General features: G+C 34.8%; 1 protein-coding gene across 3 annotated transcripts; it reads left to right on the top strand.

The window, feature by feature from the left end:
* The first annotated feature begins 2108 nt into the window (after positions 1–2108).
* LOC131800475 (serine-rich adhesin for platelets-like) lies at positions 2109–16003 on the top strand. 3 transcript variants are annotated; one of them, XM_059123424.1, is made up of 6 exons: positions 2109–2351; positions 7859–8934; positions 8998–12306; positions 12369–12511; positions 12589–13790; positions 13864–16003. In XM_059123424.1, the coding sequence occupies exons 2-6, from the start codon at positions 8014–8016 to the stop codon at positions 14640–14642; spliced, it is 6354 nt and encodes a 2117-aa protein (XP_058979407.1). In that variant the 5' UTR covers positions 2109–2351; positions 7859–8013; the 3' UTR covers positions 14643–16003. The 3 variants fall into 3 exon arrangements, with proteins under 3 accessions (XP_058979407.1, XP_058979406.1, XP_058979405.1); XM_059123423.1 differs by having other exon boundaries at positions 2109–2433; XM_059123422.1 differs by having other exon boundaries at positions 2109–2437.
* Positions 16004–16670: the final 667 nt, after the last annotated feature.

Below are 16670 nucleotides of genomic sequence, written 5' to 3'. Positions count from 1 at the left end.
TGTGCCCTTCTAATTTGGACTTTTATTACCCATTTGGTGTACAATTAACTTGAAATCGGATAAAGATATATATGGTAGCTATATCCAAATCTGAATCAATCTCGATAAGATTTGGCAAAGGTATTTCTGACCGGTATTTAATATATATTTCCCCGAATATCGTTACTACGGAGTGCGTATTGCGGCTGTGCAGAACAAATTCAACAAATCGGATGAACAATATAGCTATAGCTATATTTGAATTGAAATGCTTGTTTCTATTTGAAATACTTGTTTCTAGACTTAATTTGGTGGTAAGTGCCGAATTCCATCCTATTGAGGCTAATATTACACGTTTGGTACACAATAAAACGCAAATCGGACGAAGATATGTATGGGAGCTATATCCAAATCAGAACCGATCTCGACAAAATTTAGCAAAGGTATTTCTGAGTTCTATTTGATATATTTCCCCAAATATCGTTGTTACTGAGTGCATATTATGGCTGCGAAGGACAAAAATAACAAATCGGATGAACAATATATGTGGGAGCTATAGCTATATGTGAACCGATTTCGATACAATTTGGCGTACTTATTTACAGGCTTAGTCTGTTCGTATTTCGTACTATTTGGGCTTATATTACACGTTGGTGCACAATAAAAGGCAAATCCGACCGATCATCTCCAATATCAATAGGGTTCGTCCTAGGGCCAAACAAATTATTTGTGCAAAATTTCATCTGGATCGGGCAATAAATGAGACTTGTACTTTGTTTACAAAAAATATGGGCTGACGGACGGACATACTTCACCGACTCAGAATGTGTTTCAATTCAGATCATCAAAAGGATCTAAGGGTCTATCTCGTTTCCTTTTGCCTGTTACAAACAAATGTACAAAGACATAATACCCTGACCACCTGTGGTGTAGGGTATAAAAAAACTATTAACGCAAAAAAAATTATGAGTCGTTAGACGTTAAGGAAAATTCATTATTTTTTATATGAATTTATTAATTGTGGTATTCAAAACCAAAAATTTAATTTAAACTAGAAATATTTAATTTTTTGTTTAAGCCATGGTAAAATGAAGGAGGTAAGTTCATGCAATTATATATTTACAATTTTTTCAAAATGATTCATTTGACAACCTCTCATTGACAAAATCGGCTGGCTTATTCAGCCAGTCAGAAAGGCGTTTTATGTATTCTCACCTTGTTAATGTCAAATTATAAAGGGAAACGACGGCAGAATTCGAGACTTAAGCCAGTCAAAAATCGTTTTATGTATTTTCACCTTCACACCTTAAGGGGAGAATACAATTTAAACTAGAAATATTTAATTTTTTGTTTAAGCCATGGTAAAATGAAGGAGGTAAGTTCATGCAATTATATATTTACAATTTTTTCAAAATGATTCATTTGACAACCTCTCATTGACAAAATCGGCTGGCTTATTCAGCCAGTCAGAAAGGCGTTTTATGTATTCTCACCTTGTTAATGTCAAATTATAAAGGGAAACGACGGCAGAATTCGAGACTTAAGCCAGTCAAAAATCGTTTTATGTATTTTCACCTTCACACCTTAAGGGGAGAATACATAGACGTTTTTTATTAGCTTTAAGGTGGGAATACATAAAGCGCATATTAAGCTGGCTTAAGTGGACATTGTTCCATTTTGGCCTGTAATTTATACTTGTTTGACTTAAGCCATGGTAAAATTAAGAAGGTAAAGTCGTTTCAAATATACATGAACATTTTTGCATTTTCTGTAATTTACTTGTCAAATTTCTCGTCATATAAAGCATTTTCCATCTCTGGCTGGTATAATATAATTTATTTACAAGCCTTAATTTTGGCAATGAAATGTTGTCAAATGAATATTTTTGAAAAAAATGTAAACATATGATTACATGACTTAACCTTCTTCATTCTACCATGACTTAAGCCTTTAGTAATCTTAAAGTCTTGCAGGCTCTTTATGTATCTGCACCTTTAACTTGGCACTCTGGCAAAACGAAAAATGGAGCAATAATAACAGCGTGCAATATCAGAGCAATAATAACAGGGTGCTACTTCACTATCGAAACGCCGTCAAAAGTTTTACTGCCGGCTTGAATACAGACTAACTCTGTAGTCTGAACCAGACGACGAATTCATTGTCGTAATTTTCCATTTTCTAAAGTGAAAAATTTTAAATAGAGAAAAAGTCTTCAAAATGGTTAAAAAATAATATTTAACAGTGTAAAAAGAATAAAGAAATAAACAATCTTTAATATGTGCATGAAATTGCAATGGATTTCCGTGCAATAAAGTGTATAAACTGCAAGTGAAAATTCTTTTGTGTGGCCTCGTCTTGTATCAATCACAAAGGTGGATATATCTACTGCCATTGTATTGTTGTTGTCATAATTATACATTTTGTATGTGGAAGAGAAGTTGGAAGGTGGCATAGGTAGGTAGGTGTACAACGAAAAGTGTTCAACTAGAAATATGGGTACAAATGGTAGAGAACTAAGTGATAAAAAAGAAATTGGATAAAATGACGAATTCAATATATTAACGAAATATGCAGAGCTTTGTGTATAAAAATTGAAGAATGAAATGGAATTATCTGAGGCAGCAATGTAGGATGAACAGATAATGTCATAAAATATGAGGGTAAAAGGCACCATCACCCGCTTGTGTAGAGGCTTGGAAAAGTTTTCACTAGTAATTTGCGGCTATAAGCACGGATTTATTTGAAATTACATCAGGATATTGAAAAACTTTAATTTTTGCTTCTATTGGAAAAAATAGACTAATTTGAAAATGCACATGGAAAGGTGCAGTACAATGCAACAGTATTTAGTTATATTGTAATATCAGTTTGCTTTTATTGTGATATTTTGGGTCGGACCCGTGTACCCGGATATTGGACCCATAATCCGGATATAAGACCTAGCGTAGATTCGGTTCTATGCAAACAATTTGTTCATCTTTATTAATTTTTGCGAAGTACTAAATGGTCTTAAATTGTGCACGGTCTTGTCAATTTTCCAATAAAATTTATTTTCATATCTTAAGTATTTACTTATAACGGGTGCAATTTATTCTATATCCAAAAAAGTCAATGTTTATTTATTTTTTCTTTTGGCTAAACATCTGAAGGACATGTGTATCGGATATTGAACCGAAAATCCGGATAAAATGCCCAGGGTAGATCCGATCCATTATAACGAGTGTAATTTAATTCCATTTCAATTTTGATAGTTGTTGTATAGCCATCGTTTCACGGTTTATAATAAAATATAATACAACAGCCAAAATAAATTTTTGAAAATGTTTAAAATTCTTTAAAACAATATTTGTTTTATAAATTCTTTAGTTAAACTGAATCTAAAGTTTTCAAATCTCGTAATTAATTTAAAGCCAATTCTATATGTACTTTGTACAAGGAGATAAGCTGAAGCTTCAAATTTCTTGTCATGAATTATATGTCAATTCGACTGCAAATGCGCAATCTAACTTTTTCCGAAATTATAGAAATACAAGTATATCGCGTCTTGCCTACTTTCTTGATCACCCTAGATGCAGCGAAAAGATACATTAAAAGGGGCGTCAATCATCCTATATTTATGTTTTATATTTGTTCGTGAATTTATTAAAGAACATTCAAATTTTCCATAAATTCATTAAAGTTCTCGGCAATTAGGGTAAAATATCTACCTCTGTAAAAATTTCAAAAAATCTGATAGTTTTTATAAACTAGAGTTTTTCCTATTTCTATGTACATTAGAGATTTAAGTATTTTCAGATGTTAACAGCATTTGAAGAATGGGGACTTGTCATAGTTGAGGTTTTAAGACGATTTTTAATCGGTTACGAACCCAAAGTTTAGCGCAAGTTTCGGTTATATAAGGCTTATGCCAAAAGAGAAAACGACATTGATACATTTTCGTAACTATCAGAGTACAATGACAATGCAGGCAAAACACAGCATATTTGACTCTACCGTAATACTAGTGTCAAATTCGAAATAACGTTTTGTAATTTAATTTCATTTTTTGTGATTGTTGCTTTTGCGACAACTATACATTGAGAGGACTAATGTAAAACATTAAAATTTTCATTTCATTTCAAGAATACTTGTTCTGCATTTTGAATTTAATTAGCCAAATTACAAAATTGAAATTAAAATAATTTATTGAAACTTTATTACAGATCGGTAAGAACAGTGTTACCCAAGATTCACAACAGAACATGCATGGTACAATTAAAAGGCAAGGTAAAGCTACCAGCTGATTATATTTTTTCTGAGTGTCCCCGACTTCTGCCAATTTTGTGTGTGTATTTATTGTTTTGAAAAATAAAAACAAAATATTTTCAAAATTAATTGCCGCATTAACGGTATTAACCAGATTTGCCATGGAATTGAAAGATTGAATACTCAGGATCATATTTATGAGAGAACATCCAGACATTTCATTCATCTTTCGCGCTATTTGACTCATTTTAAAAATGAACAAAAAAGATCATATGCATATAATTTTGGATAATTCTGAGAGGAAGCGGGCATAACCTCAGGGCTGTATTAATGTAATTTTACGAAGCTGTTCTACCTCCTTATTGTACCATGGGAACATGTATTTATATGAATTTACCCAAATACGCCGGGCGCGAGAGTTGCCCAAATACATCGGGTGTATAAAATTTCAAAGTTAAACATTTTCAACATTGTCAATTTTCTGTGAGTTGAAAATATAAATGAATAATAGACAAGGCGACAGAACGTCTATCGGTTGGTTGAAATGGAATATTCAAAATAGAGATTGAATCATGGTACAATGAAGAGAAGGTAGGTCAACTTTGAAAAAATTGCAAGTATAGAGGTCTACTTGTTTGGCTTGTAATGTCAGAATTACTATCAAAACAATAAAAAACAAACAACTTGTTGCATTGATTTTGAATAAATAATTTAAAACCGCGAAAACTGAATGAATGGTCAAAATTTCTTTTCAATATCATGTTCTATATATCCTTTATGGTTTATTTCGCGACAAAAACTTTAGATTTTGTCGATGCATTCGTTGCAATAAGCATTTTGAAAACACCCGAATTTGAATATTTTCTGAACAATTTTTTATTATTGAAAAGAAGACACACACATAAGCAAATGAAGTTGACATATTAAGCCAGAAAAAATAAAATTTAAATCATATGGTAGTTCTGCCCTACCTTGAATTCATTGTACCATGAATTGAATGTACTTTTTTAACCATTTGTGAAAATTGGTTGATTTGAATAGAGTTACCGATTGATTATGATTTTTTTGTATCCATCGCAACTATGTTATAATTTTATTAAATATTGCCAAATTACAGGACTACATAATACCCAACGTGCCGTAGAAAAATTTCAACTTCCTTACTATGGTAAAATGATTAACACGAAAATATCCAAATACGCAAGGCATCCAAATAAAATTACAACAAAATTTTAATAATTGAAAAAAATCTTCTTTAAATTCCGTAAATCCATTAAAATTAACCAAAATTGAAAAAAATTTAAAAATATTAAATTTTGTTGTCAAAAAATAAAATAACAAATGAAGTAATAAAATTTAATACTGACGGAACGTATTTGTACATTTTTTGTCATGGTAGAATAATACAGGTAACAGCAAGTGTTGTTGTAGAACAATCGTAACAACAACCACATACAAATTTGTTTTTGTACGTAATGCATGTGTCAGAGTTATGTATTCAAAAATGTTAACAAAAGAATTAATTTTCAATAATTTATTTTAATTTCAAAAATATACATTTTGGGAATTTGGATTATTAAATTGAAAATAAAGAAGAATAGTTGGTGCATATAATTTTGAATAATTCTGGCAAAAAGCGGGCATAGCCTCAAAGCTGTTTTAGTTTTTCGAAGCTTTTCTACCTCCTTATTGTACCATACTACCAACTACTTACGTTGTAAAAACTGATAATATATAAATTCACCAATTCACCATTATTCATTTTTATTTTCTACACATAAAAAGGATACTGTTCAGTTGTCAATGTTGAAATTGTTCGTTTATAACATTTTGTATGTCCAAAGTATTTGGAATACTTTCATATAAATACATGTGTTAGGTATTAGCTAGAATCCGGTCGTGGGCAGATCTATTTTTGTATAGTTGAATAAATCCTGATAATGTGGGTTAATTAGTTCCAAATAGGTAGCATAACTCGCTATAAAAATTATGAACATGGGTCCACCCTTTGGTATATCCCCACTAAAGAAACCTACAGTTTAGACATCTCAACATACCAAAATGGCTTGAGAATAATATTACAATAAACTCAAGAACATAAGCCTTAAGTTTGAAAAATTTTGGGAAAAGATTGAAAAATGGTTGTGTAACAAATACACAATAATCGCAATTGAACCCTTATGTATAGACTTATACTTGTAATTGTAGAATAAGCTTACGGCTTACTGTTTTGATGCATCCAGTCTGAAATGAGATAGAAATAAGGTATACCACAGATTCACAGATTAATATTAATCATTACTAGAACAGTAATGGCATGTTTGTTTGGGATACCGTAATATATTGTTGTTTCAAAGTAATCAGGCTTAATTACATTATTCATGTTTTTGTAAAAACAACGTTTGTTTATTTGCGGATAAAGATGGTAATGTTTACCAGGGGGTAAGGCAGGGAATAACTAGGTTTCGGAAGAGGCACAAATCCTCATTAGTTCCTTTTTTAACTCCTATGAAGAAATAACCCAAGTGGCAAGATCATAAGCTCAATAGAGAGGAATCAAAGAATTATTTTAAACTAAGTAATATGATCTCGTCAGTTGGGTACAAAAAGTTTTGTCATAGGAGTTATTTTAAAATATTCATCATTATCTTAAAAATTTGGTCTCTAATTCACGTGATTTTGTTTTTTACCAAAAGAAAATCATTTTCAGCTGACAATTGTCACAAAAAATATAAACAAATAACAGATTTGAGAAAAGCTTGTGAAACAAAAGTATTTCTAAAGCATTGTTTAAAAATTGTTATCACAAACCATTTTTATAATATTATTTACAAGATGTATTGTATTTGGTAATGTATCTTCCCTCTGATCCACGTAAGTAAAAATGCTTGCGAAATGTTTCAGAACGATTTTCTATTTGTAAACTTTACATCCCATTCCAGTTAGTCAGTTCTGTTGAAATCTCCCAAGGTAATGTTATGCAGTACTTGGAAGAAGTGTCATAAAGGTGGCTTCACTGAGCTCTCAATCTCTAGATCTACTGACTCAGATCCGCGCCTGGCCAATTCACCAGCCAATCAATGCCAGATATGTTGCGGTGTCCAGGGACCCTACGGTTGTAAAAATTGATACTTTTTTAAATTCACCCAATTGTAATATTGTCACCCGACGTATTTGAATAACAGTCACATAAATGCATGTGTTTTACTTGGGTAGTTGAATACGTCGACCGGGTACGTTGAATTTTAGGTAACGCTGCAAAAGTTAACAAATGGTCTGTTCAAGAACTTTATGAATTTAAAAGTTTTCACTGCGATAACCGATTTCCCCTTATGATATCGAAGAAAATTGCAAAACTAGTAGATTCTTGCAGGTTCTGGAGCAGAGCAAAATTTGGCAGATAGATATATGATCTATTCCAGAACCTGCAAAAATGTACTTGTTTTGCAATTTTTTTCGATATAAAGGAAAAATCGATTGTCGTAGATTGCAGTTCTATAACAGATTTTTTAACGACTAATAAGCGAAATTAGTACTGTTTAAACTAGTTCGAAAATTCCATCAATATACACATTTTGTGGTTTTCAATAATACATTAAATTTAATTCCATGTACTTTTAATGTTTTTTTGCAGATTGTTTGTCACTAGACATGAGTCGTTATGATTGACAATAGCTAATCAAATCGAGTAATATACGCAGGGATACAACAGTAGTACATCCTTGCTTAGATTTTTATACCTGAAAAAAACTTGAACAAGCACACATAACAAACATTCACTCTTTGAAAATGGGGGAGAACGTTCAATGTCCGGTATGCACTTTATACCTGCACGCAGGTATGAATCTCTCTGATCACTTGGAGACGCATCCGAAGGAGCAGGTGATAAGAGCATTAGTACAAATGACCATCTCCGGTGGCAGTGGAGGGGGTACAGCTGCATTGGCATCAGTGTTGAAGGGTACATGTAGCAACAGCGCCGAAAATAATAAATCTCCCAGTGAACAGGAGGAGAAATCTATCTCGTCAAATGATAAAATTATTGAATCAAATATAGCTAGCACCAGTAACAGCTGTAACGCAAGCATAAGTAGTTCAGCAAGTAATTGCTCGCTTTCAAACCAAAGCAATACAACAAGCCAAAATTCAAACAACGTTTTAAATTTTTCGAATACCAGCATTGCTGACAATAGTAGGAGTGAGTCGCAAACACCTTGTAAATCGGCGTTGAAGTTAGAAGAAGCACCTGTCGCGAGTAAAGATCAAAGTATTAAGGAGGCCACAAGTGAAGTATACGTTCATTCACATCGGCCCTACACTAGCTCGTCAAATGATGTACCAGCTAATACAGATCCTAATTTCGGTATATTTGGTAATCCACGTTTTCAAAACCAACATCGTACTGTGGGAAGCCAGCAGCACCAACAAATGCCGCCCCCTCCAGCGCCCCAGGGACAACACGGAGAGATTCCACGCACAATTTTACCACCGCCTCCACCGATGCCTCAGAGTATGTCATCTCAGTCAATACAAACCGTATTTCAATCAATACAGGCCCAGCAGTTGTCAAATAGCCAACAACAACATCACAGTTCGCATGCTCGACAGCCCCATATTTACACCTCTCAACATCATCAGCACCCACCTCAACACCAGCAGGATATGAAAGTCATTTATGCCTCAGGTTTACCACCGCCACCACCACTCCAGGTAATATTTCACATTTAATTTTAAAATTCATGTTAAACAAAAAGATTTCTTTAAATTTTCCAGCTTTTCAGTAGTTACCAGCAACCATCTCAATTGCAACACCATCACCAAAAACCGCCACCAGCATATGGAACAGCCATTAGTCAAATCAGATCTCAGAACAAACACCAACTAAACGGCCAGTTTGCTGGACAGCATCATCACACATCCATTACTTCAAACGCAGATGCAATACTGCATCAACAACATCATTTGCATCAGCAGCAGGCAACACATCCCCATCATATTAGAATGCATGGCAACGTGGCGCATCAACTACATCCTATAGCCACAAAACATTTGTTTTCTAAAACAAATGACATTCCCCAAACAACATCTTCAACTCTCTCATCTCAAACTACATCGAGACAAAGTAGCAATGTTCACCAGCAACATCAACATGGAAAATATATTTTACCTTCGCTTCAACAACAACCAATTAGTGTAGAAAATTCAGCTCTATATAACAATTGTCCAACTGCAAACGACAGTCAAGAAAAAACGATAAAAGCATCAACGGCGAATGGAAGTGGTTCGGCTGCACATATTTCGCATTCAGCACAACCAAATGTAGGAATCAATCCGGCCGTAGCTTCAGCTTCAATGGCTGTTGTTACAGCTTCGACATTGAATCGTCCCACTAATTCGCCATTTGCAGCATTATTAGCGGCAGCATCGCCTTCCGCAGCATCATCTGTATTAAGATATGCTGAATCTCCGGTAGCACATTACTTGGAAAGGGATAACGGCGACTTTATTGTACAGGAAACACCTAAACATATTGTAGAATGTGTTGAAAAAGATAACGGAGAGTTTTCTGTAATTGAACGCATCTACCAATCCCCACCTAGCGTTTTACATATTCATGACGATGCAGATGATGACGAAGAAGACGATGATAAAACTGGAAGTTCGGCAAATGGAAATAACACCCCTACCTGTACTAATGAGGTTATTGTTAAGGATTCAAAAGAAGAAGCCAAGGATGCTAATATTAAGCATCCGAAAAAGAAAATCTCATCCCAATCGACCAAGAATGACAACAATTCCCAAACGGCAAATACAAATAAAATGTCAATTGACTCTAAGGCTCAGAGTAGAAAATTAAAGCAGTTCGAAAGTTCAACGTCATCAGATAATGAGGTTGAAGATTTCGTTAGTATTTCGAGCGATAGTGACGAGGAGGAGTTTATTTCACACGAAAGAAATGGTCAGACGAACAAAAATACCACCGAAAAGATAAAGAAAAATCAATCAGATCAAACTCTGCCTCCAACACCATCAACATCAGCATCTGCACCAAGGTTACAACATCCATCTCCCACGAACTTAGAGACACATTCGGCTACCGCTGTGTCCACGTCAAATGCATCAAATAGTACATCAACAGTTCACCAAAACAGCAACACGACTCGCAAAAAATCGTCGAAAAATACAATTACCGTTTTAAGTGATGTACAACTGAACTTGAATGAATATTTAGATTTGGTTGGAAATATAATAGCCTCCAGCAAAGTTGCCGCACAGCGCAGAACTTTAACGGCAATTGCGCCTATACCGTTGGTGAAAATTGAAAAGGAAGAGCCAATGGACGATTACGCAACGACGCCGGCTGATACTGCAGAACAACACACACTACCACCTACACCATTAAAGGCCAACAAACAAGAGACTGAAGAATTAACTGATAATCCTAGCTGTAGTAGTACTAATAATAAAAGCAGTAAAATAAGCTTAACAGATCAAACAGTACTGGAAAAGGACGAGAAAAAACCTCAGATTTTAGAGAATAATTCAGATAGTAGTAAAATAATATCGTCATTAATACCAAACTCCAGTCAAGTCACCAGTGTTATACGTATGGCAACCACTAGTCTACAACAATCACAACAACAACAACAACAAAATGCACAGCAATCCATAGTTAGATCAAATGAAAACACTTCAGATAGCAATGAGAGTAAAACTGAGGCGGAAGATCTATCCCAACATCAGCGGAATTTGCCTATTACTGGACAGAACAAAACCACCTCATTAGGGTTACCAACATTGGGACGCAAAGGCCCTAAGAAACTCGTTATTAAGCCAAAATCTTCCAAGACTTCATCTAACGATTTTCACTTTGATGACCAACAACCATCGACATCTGCCAAAGCTTTAGAAGAATACAATAAATTATCGCTGCGAACTCAAGAAAAATCTGTCAACGAGCCAGAAGTTCAGGTTAAAAATGAACCCCTAACTTCCATAGCATTTGAAAGTAATCAGTATACTCAACCAACTGGTTACAGCAGTATTTTGGAACAGCAGCTGACTTCGAAAGAGCCTATTATGCTGTGCAAGGAGGAAAAGCCGTGTATCCAGGAAACAAATGTTCCTACCGATGTAAAAGATATGAAAGTTGAAAATAATGTGAATGAGGATGCACGGGTCTTATATGATTTTGCAACTTCAAAAAAAGGACAAGCTAGTTCGAAACCGTCAACATTTCCGTCACCATCATCTTTATTTTCCAAAAATCAGACAGTAAATCAAAAGGATAAGGAGAATGTTTCGGAATCCAAGGTTTGTAATTTACATTCGACAAATGAGGCACAGTTGGTACACTCATCACATCTGGAAGCAACAAGTAAAAACGGAGAGGTGCAGAATAAAGCTTCGACAGCTTCTTCAAGCGATAATAACGATTGCTCTGAAATATTTCCTGATTTTCCGTTTAACTATCTCAATAACAATAACAATAGCCATATCAGCACTAACGACCAAACAGTGGATGTTAAGAATTCGACACGGCAAATGGGTACACTTTACTGCAATTCCGCTACTAGTAACAATACAGGAAGTTCATCTATGATATTAGATGATTCAATGTCTAGCAAAAATTATTCAGATTACAACCAAAACCAGCAGCAGCCAATGGAAACAAACCTGGAAAATCAATGGTTCAATAACTACCAGGCGACAACAGAAGCAGGTGTTGTTCCTTCATCAAATCAATCAAATTCGAATGTACATTTACATATGTCTGCTGCTGAATGCAATTCTGCAACAGACGCAAACGAAGTTGGTAAATATTTGGATTTGGACGAATGTAAGAGGGAAAGAAATGTCGAGTCTGTGGCAGAGCCTACTGATGGATGTGGGAAGACCGTTGAACCGCCTCCTCCGCCCCCATCTTCATCGACATCCTGTTCATTTACTGAAAATAGCATGGCGGGCATTTGCTCAACTGCCGGCACTTTAAATATACGTACTGATGAAAAAATGCCTGCTAAAGGCGAGATTTCTGAACAGGAAAGCAATTGTGACATAGATAATTCCTGGAGTCAACCGGTAAATAAACAATTTCATTGTATCATTAGGCACTATCTTCACAACTAATTTTGTTTTCACAGATTTACGGAGACATTTCCGCCCGATTCTTTAAAACCACTTTTCCCGGGATATTTCAACAGGATAATGGCTGGAACCACGAAGAATATTTTGCTGTTCAGGATTTAAGTGCTTCAACGACGTCTCAAACAGATAGGACGAAAAGGTTGTTTCGTAACCCCATTACTTATATTTATTTTTAATAACACATCTCTTCCAACATATATTACATTTTATTTCCAGTTTCGATTTTCGCCTTCCACCGGATGATGGTACAGTCGTAGCAGACAACAGTGCGAGCAGCGGATTGACAATGTTCTCTCAAAATTCCAATGATAATTGCAATATTGATGTAATGCCCTCTACGTCGGCCAAAGTTAGAAAACGGCGAAAACGAAGCTCTCAAGATGGCAAAGCGTCTGCATCTGGTATAAGGCGAGTGCAACCGACGTCAACTATTACTTCGCAGCAGCTAATGGAAGGACAGGGGGAAATGCAGGCCATTGACTATAATTTCCAACAGGAACATTTACCCAGTACATCGTCAGCGCTCTTGGCTGGTCCACCGAACGCCGAAGCAATCGAAATAACCCCTTCTTCATCTAGTGGATCACAACAACAGAGAATACGTACTAAAATTTATGAGTGTAGCCACTGCAATGCCAAATATTCGAAACTCAAAGATCGTAATGCTCATTTAGTGGATTCCCACAATTATGTTCGTCAAAATAGACGTCTTGTGTGTCTCACAAATGGAATGGCTGTGTCTATGTCAGATCATGCTGCCACCGCTACGACTAGTAGAGGGGCCAATGTATTATTGGCATCCTCAGATTTAAATGCAGATGGGGATTTCAAGCAGGGCATCGTTAAGATAGAAAATGAAAATGCCCACCGTGATGTGTCTGGTTTTGAACATATCAGTGCCGATTTGAACGCAAAAACCGAATTTGTTGAGGACGACAAAAACAATTTGTCTCTGGTACCATTAACAGCTTCTTCTTCAGCCTCCGATCAGTTGGGCGTAGATACAAAACAAGCTTCAAATTTTAAACCCTTGTCCGTTACCACAGCCTCGAACAAATTGACGACACTCTATCGGATGTTGGTTACATACAACATGACCACGCTAAAGCAAAGTCAAAGATTATCTGAGTTTGATGAAACTCTGATTAAATCCTCCATATTCTTTTGTTATGTTTGTCGTGAAAATTTTAATTCTGTGAAGTTGTACGATGCTCATTTAACTGAACATCCAGCTGAGTGCTTTACGTGTGGGAAAAAATTCCAAAGGTGGAAGAACTTCTCATTGCATTTAAAACGTCATCTTGGATGGAAAGAATTTGGTTGCACGGTTTGTGATAAAAAGTTTGTGGTGCGCAGCGCCTTAGTCGAACATATGCGAATGCACTCCGGTCTATCGCCATTAAAATGCAAAATATGTGGTGAGTTCGGATTAAATAGTTTTTTAATATATTGCCACTAAATTTTAATCTGCATCTTTTGTCTTTTCCCCAGGTAAGCACTTCAAACGCTACTCTAATCTTACCCAGCATCGTAAACGTCACACTAAACAAGTAGTGCGTCGAAAGGAATACGTGTGCTATTGCGGCGAAGTATTGCCCTCAAAAGCACGATTTTTGTGGCACAAGGAAACACATGACTCTAAACCTAAATGTTGTCCTCATTGCTGTGACCGTTTCGTACATGTGAATTCGCTCCGGCGTCATATACGTCTCGCTCATTCGGATAAATTCGATTATACTGAACCTATGGAGTGTCCTATCTGTAAACAAATTTTCGCCAAGGCATCTATGAAGGCTCATATGGCTACCCACTCCACTGAGACCCAATATGACTGTGCGATTTGTAATAAATCATTTTCAACCAAATGGAACCTAAAGATTCATTCTTGGGTACATGCCAATCGTACCGCCAAACCGTTTAAATGTGAACACTGCCCCAAAGCGTTTGTACGCGAGGTTGACTTCAAGAACCATATGAACTCACATAAACAAATCAAGCCATACACGTGCGAAGTTTGCGGGTGCAAGTTTATCCGCAAATACAATTATATGCGTCACAGACGAGAACATCATGGCAATAAAAAATACACCTGTGATCTGTGCAAGAAATCTTTTCATCGTCACTACTACCTGATAGAGCACAGGCGAATTCATACTGGAGAAAGGCCGTTCCAATGTACGATTTGTGGCAAAAGTTCGACAACAAAAACCAATCACAATAAACATCTTAAAATACATCATTCACGGGATCCGTTTACGGTAGAAGTCTAAACCACCGTTATTGTGTGTCGGCCACGTGTGTGTGCGTTCTTTTTTTAATTTTTCCCTTTTAGAAATCGGAGCTAAGAAAAATTATATTTAGGGCTAACGTACGATGATATAACATTTTCAAATGGAATAGTGATGATGTTCATCGTGCAAATGTGTATGTTAGTTGAGTTCTTGTATATTACTAGTAGCACATTACACATCTTAAAGTATTAATTATATATTAGCAAAATCCATCATAAATACAATTCATTTCTTTTTTTACATAGTCTGTTGCAAACATTGTGGAGGTCTAAAAATTAAATTAAATTACACATTGGTTGAAGCAAAATCTATGTGCTGGTAACATCTGCTAAGGCGATTGATCGGTCAATTAAAATAGAGAATAACTACAATATCTACACCGAACCGAGATCAAATATTTTCTTCAACTTATATTTTTTGTAATTACTTATTTTATATGTCTTTGGCATTCATACAACTTGTATAATGCGACATTCCATCATATTTGAAGCTTTGGATCATAATGAAATGTATTTAAAACTGTACAAGTCCCACTTTAAACAAATTATTTGCTGCCGTAATATTTGGCAAAAACATTTCTATATTTTACCTCTTTTTTCCAATGAAGACAGCATTAATAGTGAAAGAATGGGGCAGGGGTTTTTGTGGTTCGATGGACACAGAATTTGCTAAAAAACACTATTTGTCCCAATGCGAGTGCAATATTTGTAATTTAATAAATATAAGTTTACGAAGCGAGTTTTGATTTAACTTTACCATGATGGTCCTAGAAAATTTCTTTTTAGTTAAATTCATTTTATCATGAAAAAAAAAAAACGAAACAAAAAATTATATTATATTTTTTTTAGTTTTAAACCCAAAAATACAACTAGAAGTACATTATTTTATAATTAGCAGTAAATTGTTATTGCGTTGATTGCAATTCAATACTTCATAATTTTTCTTGTATTCATTTTTAGTTTTTTGGTTGTACATTTACGAAAAATTCGTTATACGTATTTTTAAACATTAAAATTAACAAAACGAACATTTAATTAGTTTAGATTAATTGATGAGTTGGCATAGGAAACCATTATGACATAAAACAGTTTAAAAGAATACCATACATTATAAACCTTACAACTAACAAACCGATAAATGAGAATATTAACTAGAATTTATGAACAGTGGACAACATGTAAAATTAATAGCATTCAATTAAATTACGATTTCTATTATTAAATCACCAATTTATCAAGACCTATTGAAAAAATGAAACATCATAAATTTAAATGAAATATAATTACAATCAATTCACTCTAATTAATAAATATAACAAACTTTCAAATTTAAACGTATAATATATGTGAATGTGTGTGTTATTTAATGTCATTTTATGTATTTCCAAGGTACGATAACAAGAGTTATTGTAGAGCCAGCATCTGATTTCAAATTTTTCCTAGTGAACACGAAAATTAATTACAACTGAATATCAATTCAAGCGGCTTTGCCATGAGTTGGACAATTAAACAATTTTGAGTGCATTTCTACGGCTGAAGCTTGGTGCGTAGGCGTGTGAAAAGACTGGGTTTTTTGGAAATTCGAACTAAAAGGGTACTAAGTACTAAAAATTGAACACTTTGCATCGGACAAACGGAATGAGGTAGAAGTCTGATGGAGGGCGAGAAATTCAAAATTTAAGGTTACGAAAAGATCCTTCTAAATGGTACCATTAGGTATTATGTGAACAGAAAGAGCTAAAAAGGAAATTAGGTATAAGAATCAATGTTGAAAAGTAAGTTTGATATATGAAAGAGGTTTTAGAAATTTACACTAAATGGTACTAAATTTGGGACAGTTAGGTTTAGGGTAAATGGAAGAAGCCGGAATCTCGAAGTTTTGAAGTTGGGATCCCTGCAGGTTGTAGGTTTGAGAATTTAAGTTGGTCTTGGAAATATGTACGAACATTACTAAATGGTACTAAATTTGGTAATTTTGTATTAGGGTCGCTGTTCATGCTTAGCCTTG

Source organism: Musca domestica, unplaced genomic scaffold (genome assembly GCF_030504385.1).
Source record: "Musca domestica strain aabys unplaced genomic scaffold, Musca_domestica.polishedcontigs.V.1.1 245, whole genome shotgun sequence".
Taxonomy (NCBI): domain Eukaryota; kingdom Metazoa; phylum Arthropoda; class Insecta; order Diptera; family Muscidae; genus Musca; species Musca domestica.
This window is presented reverse-complemented; position numbering and strand designations above follow the sequence as displayed.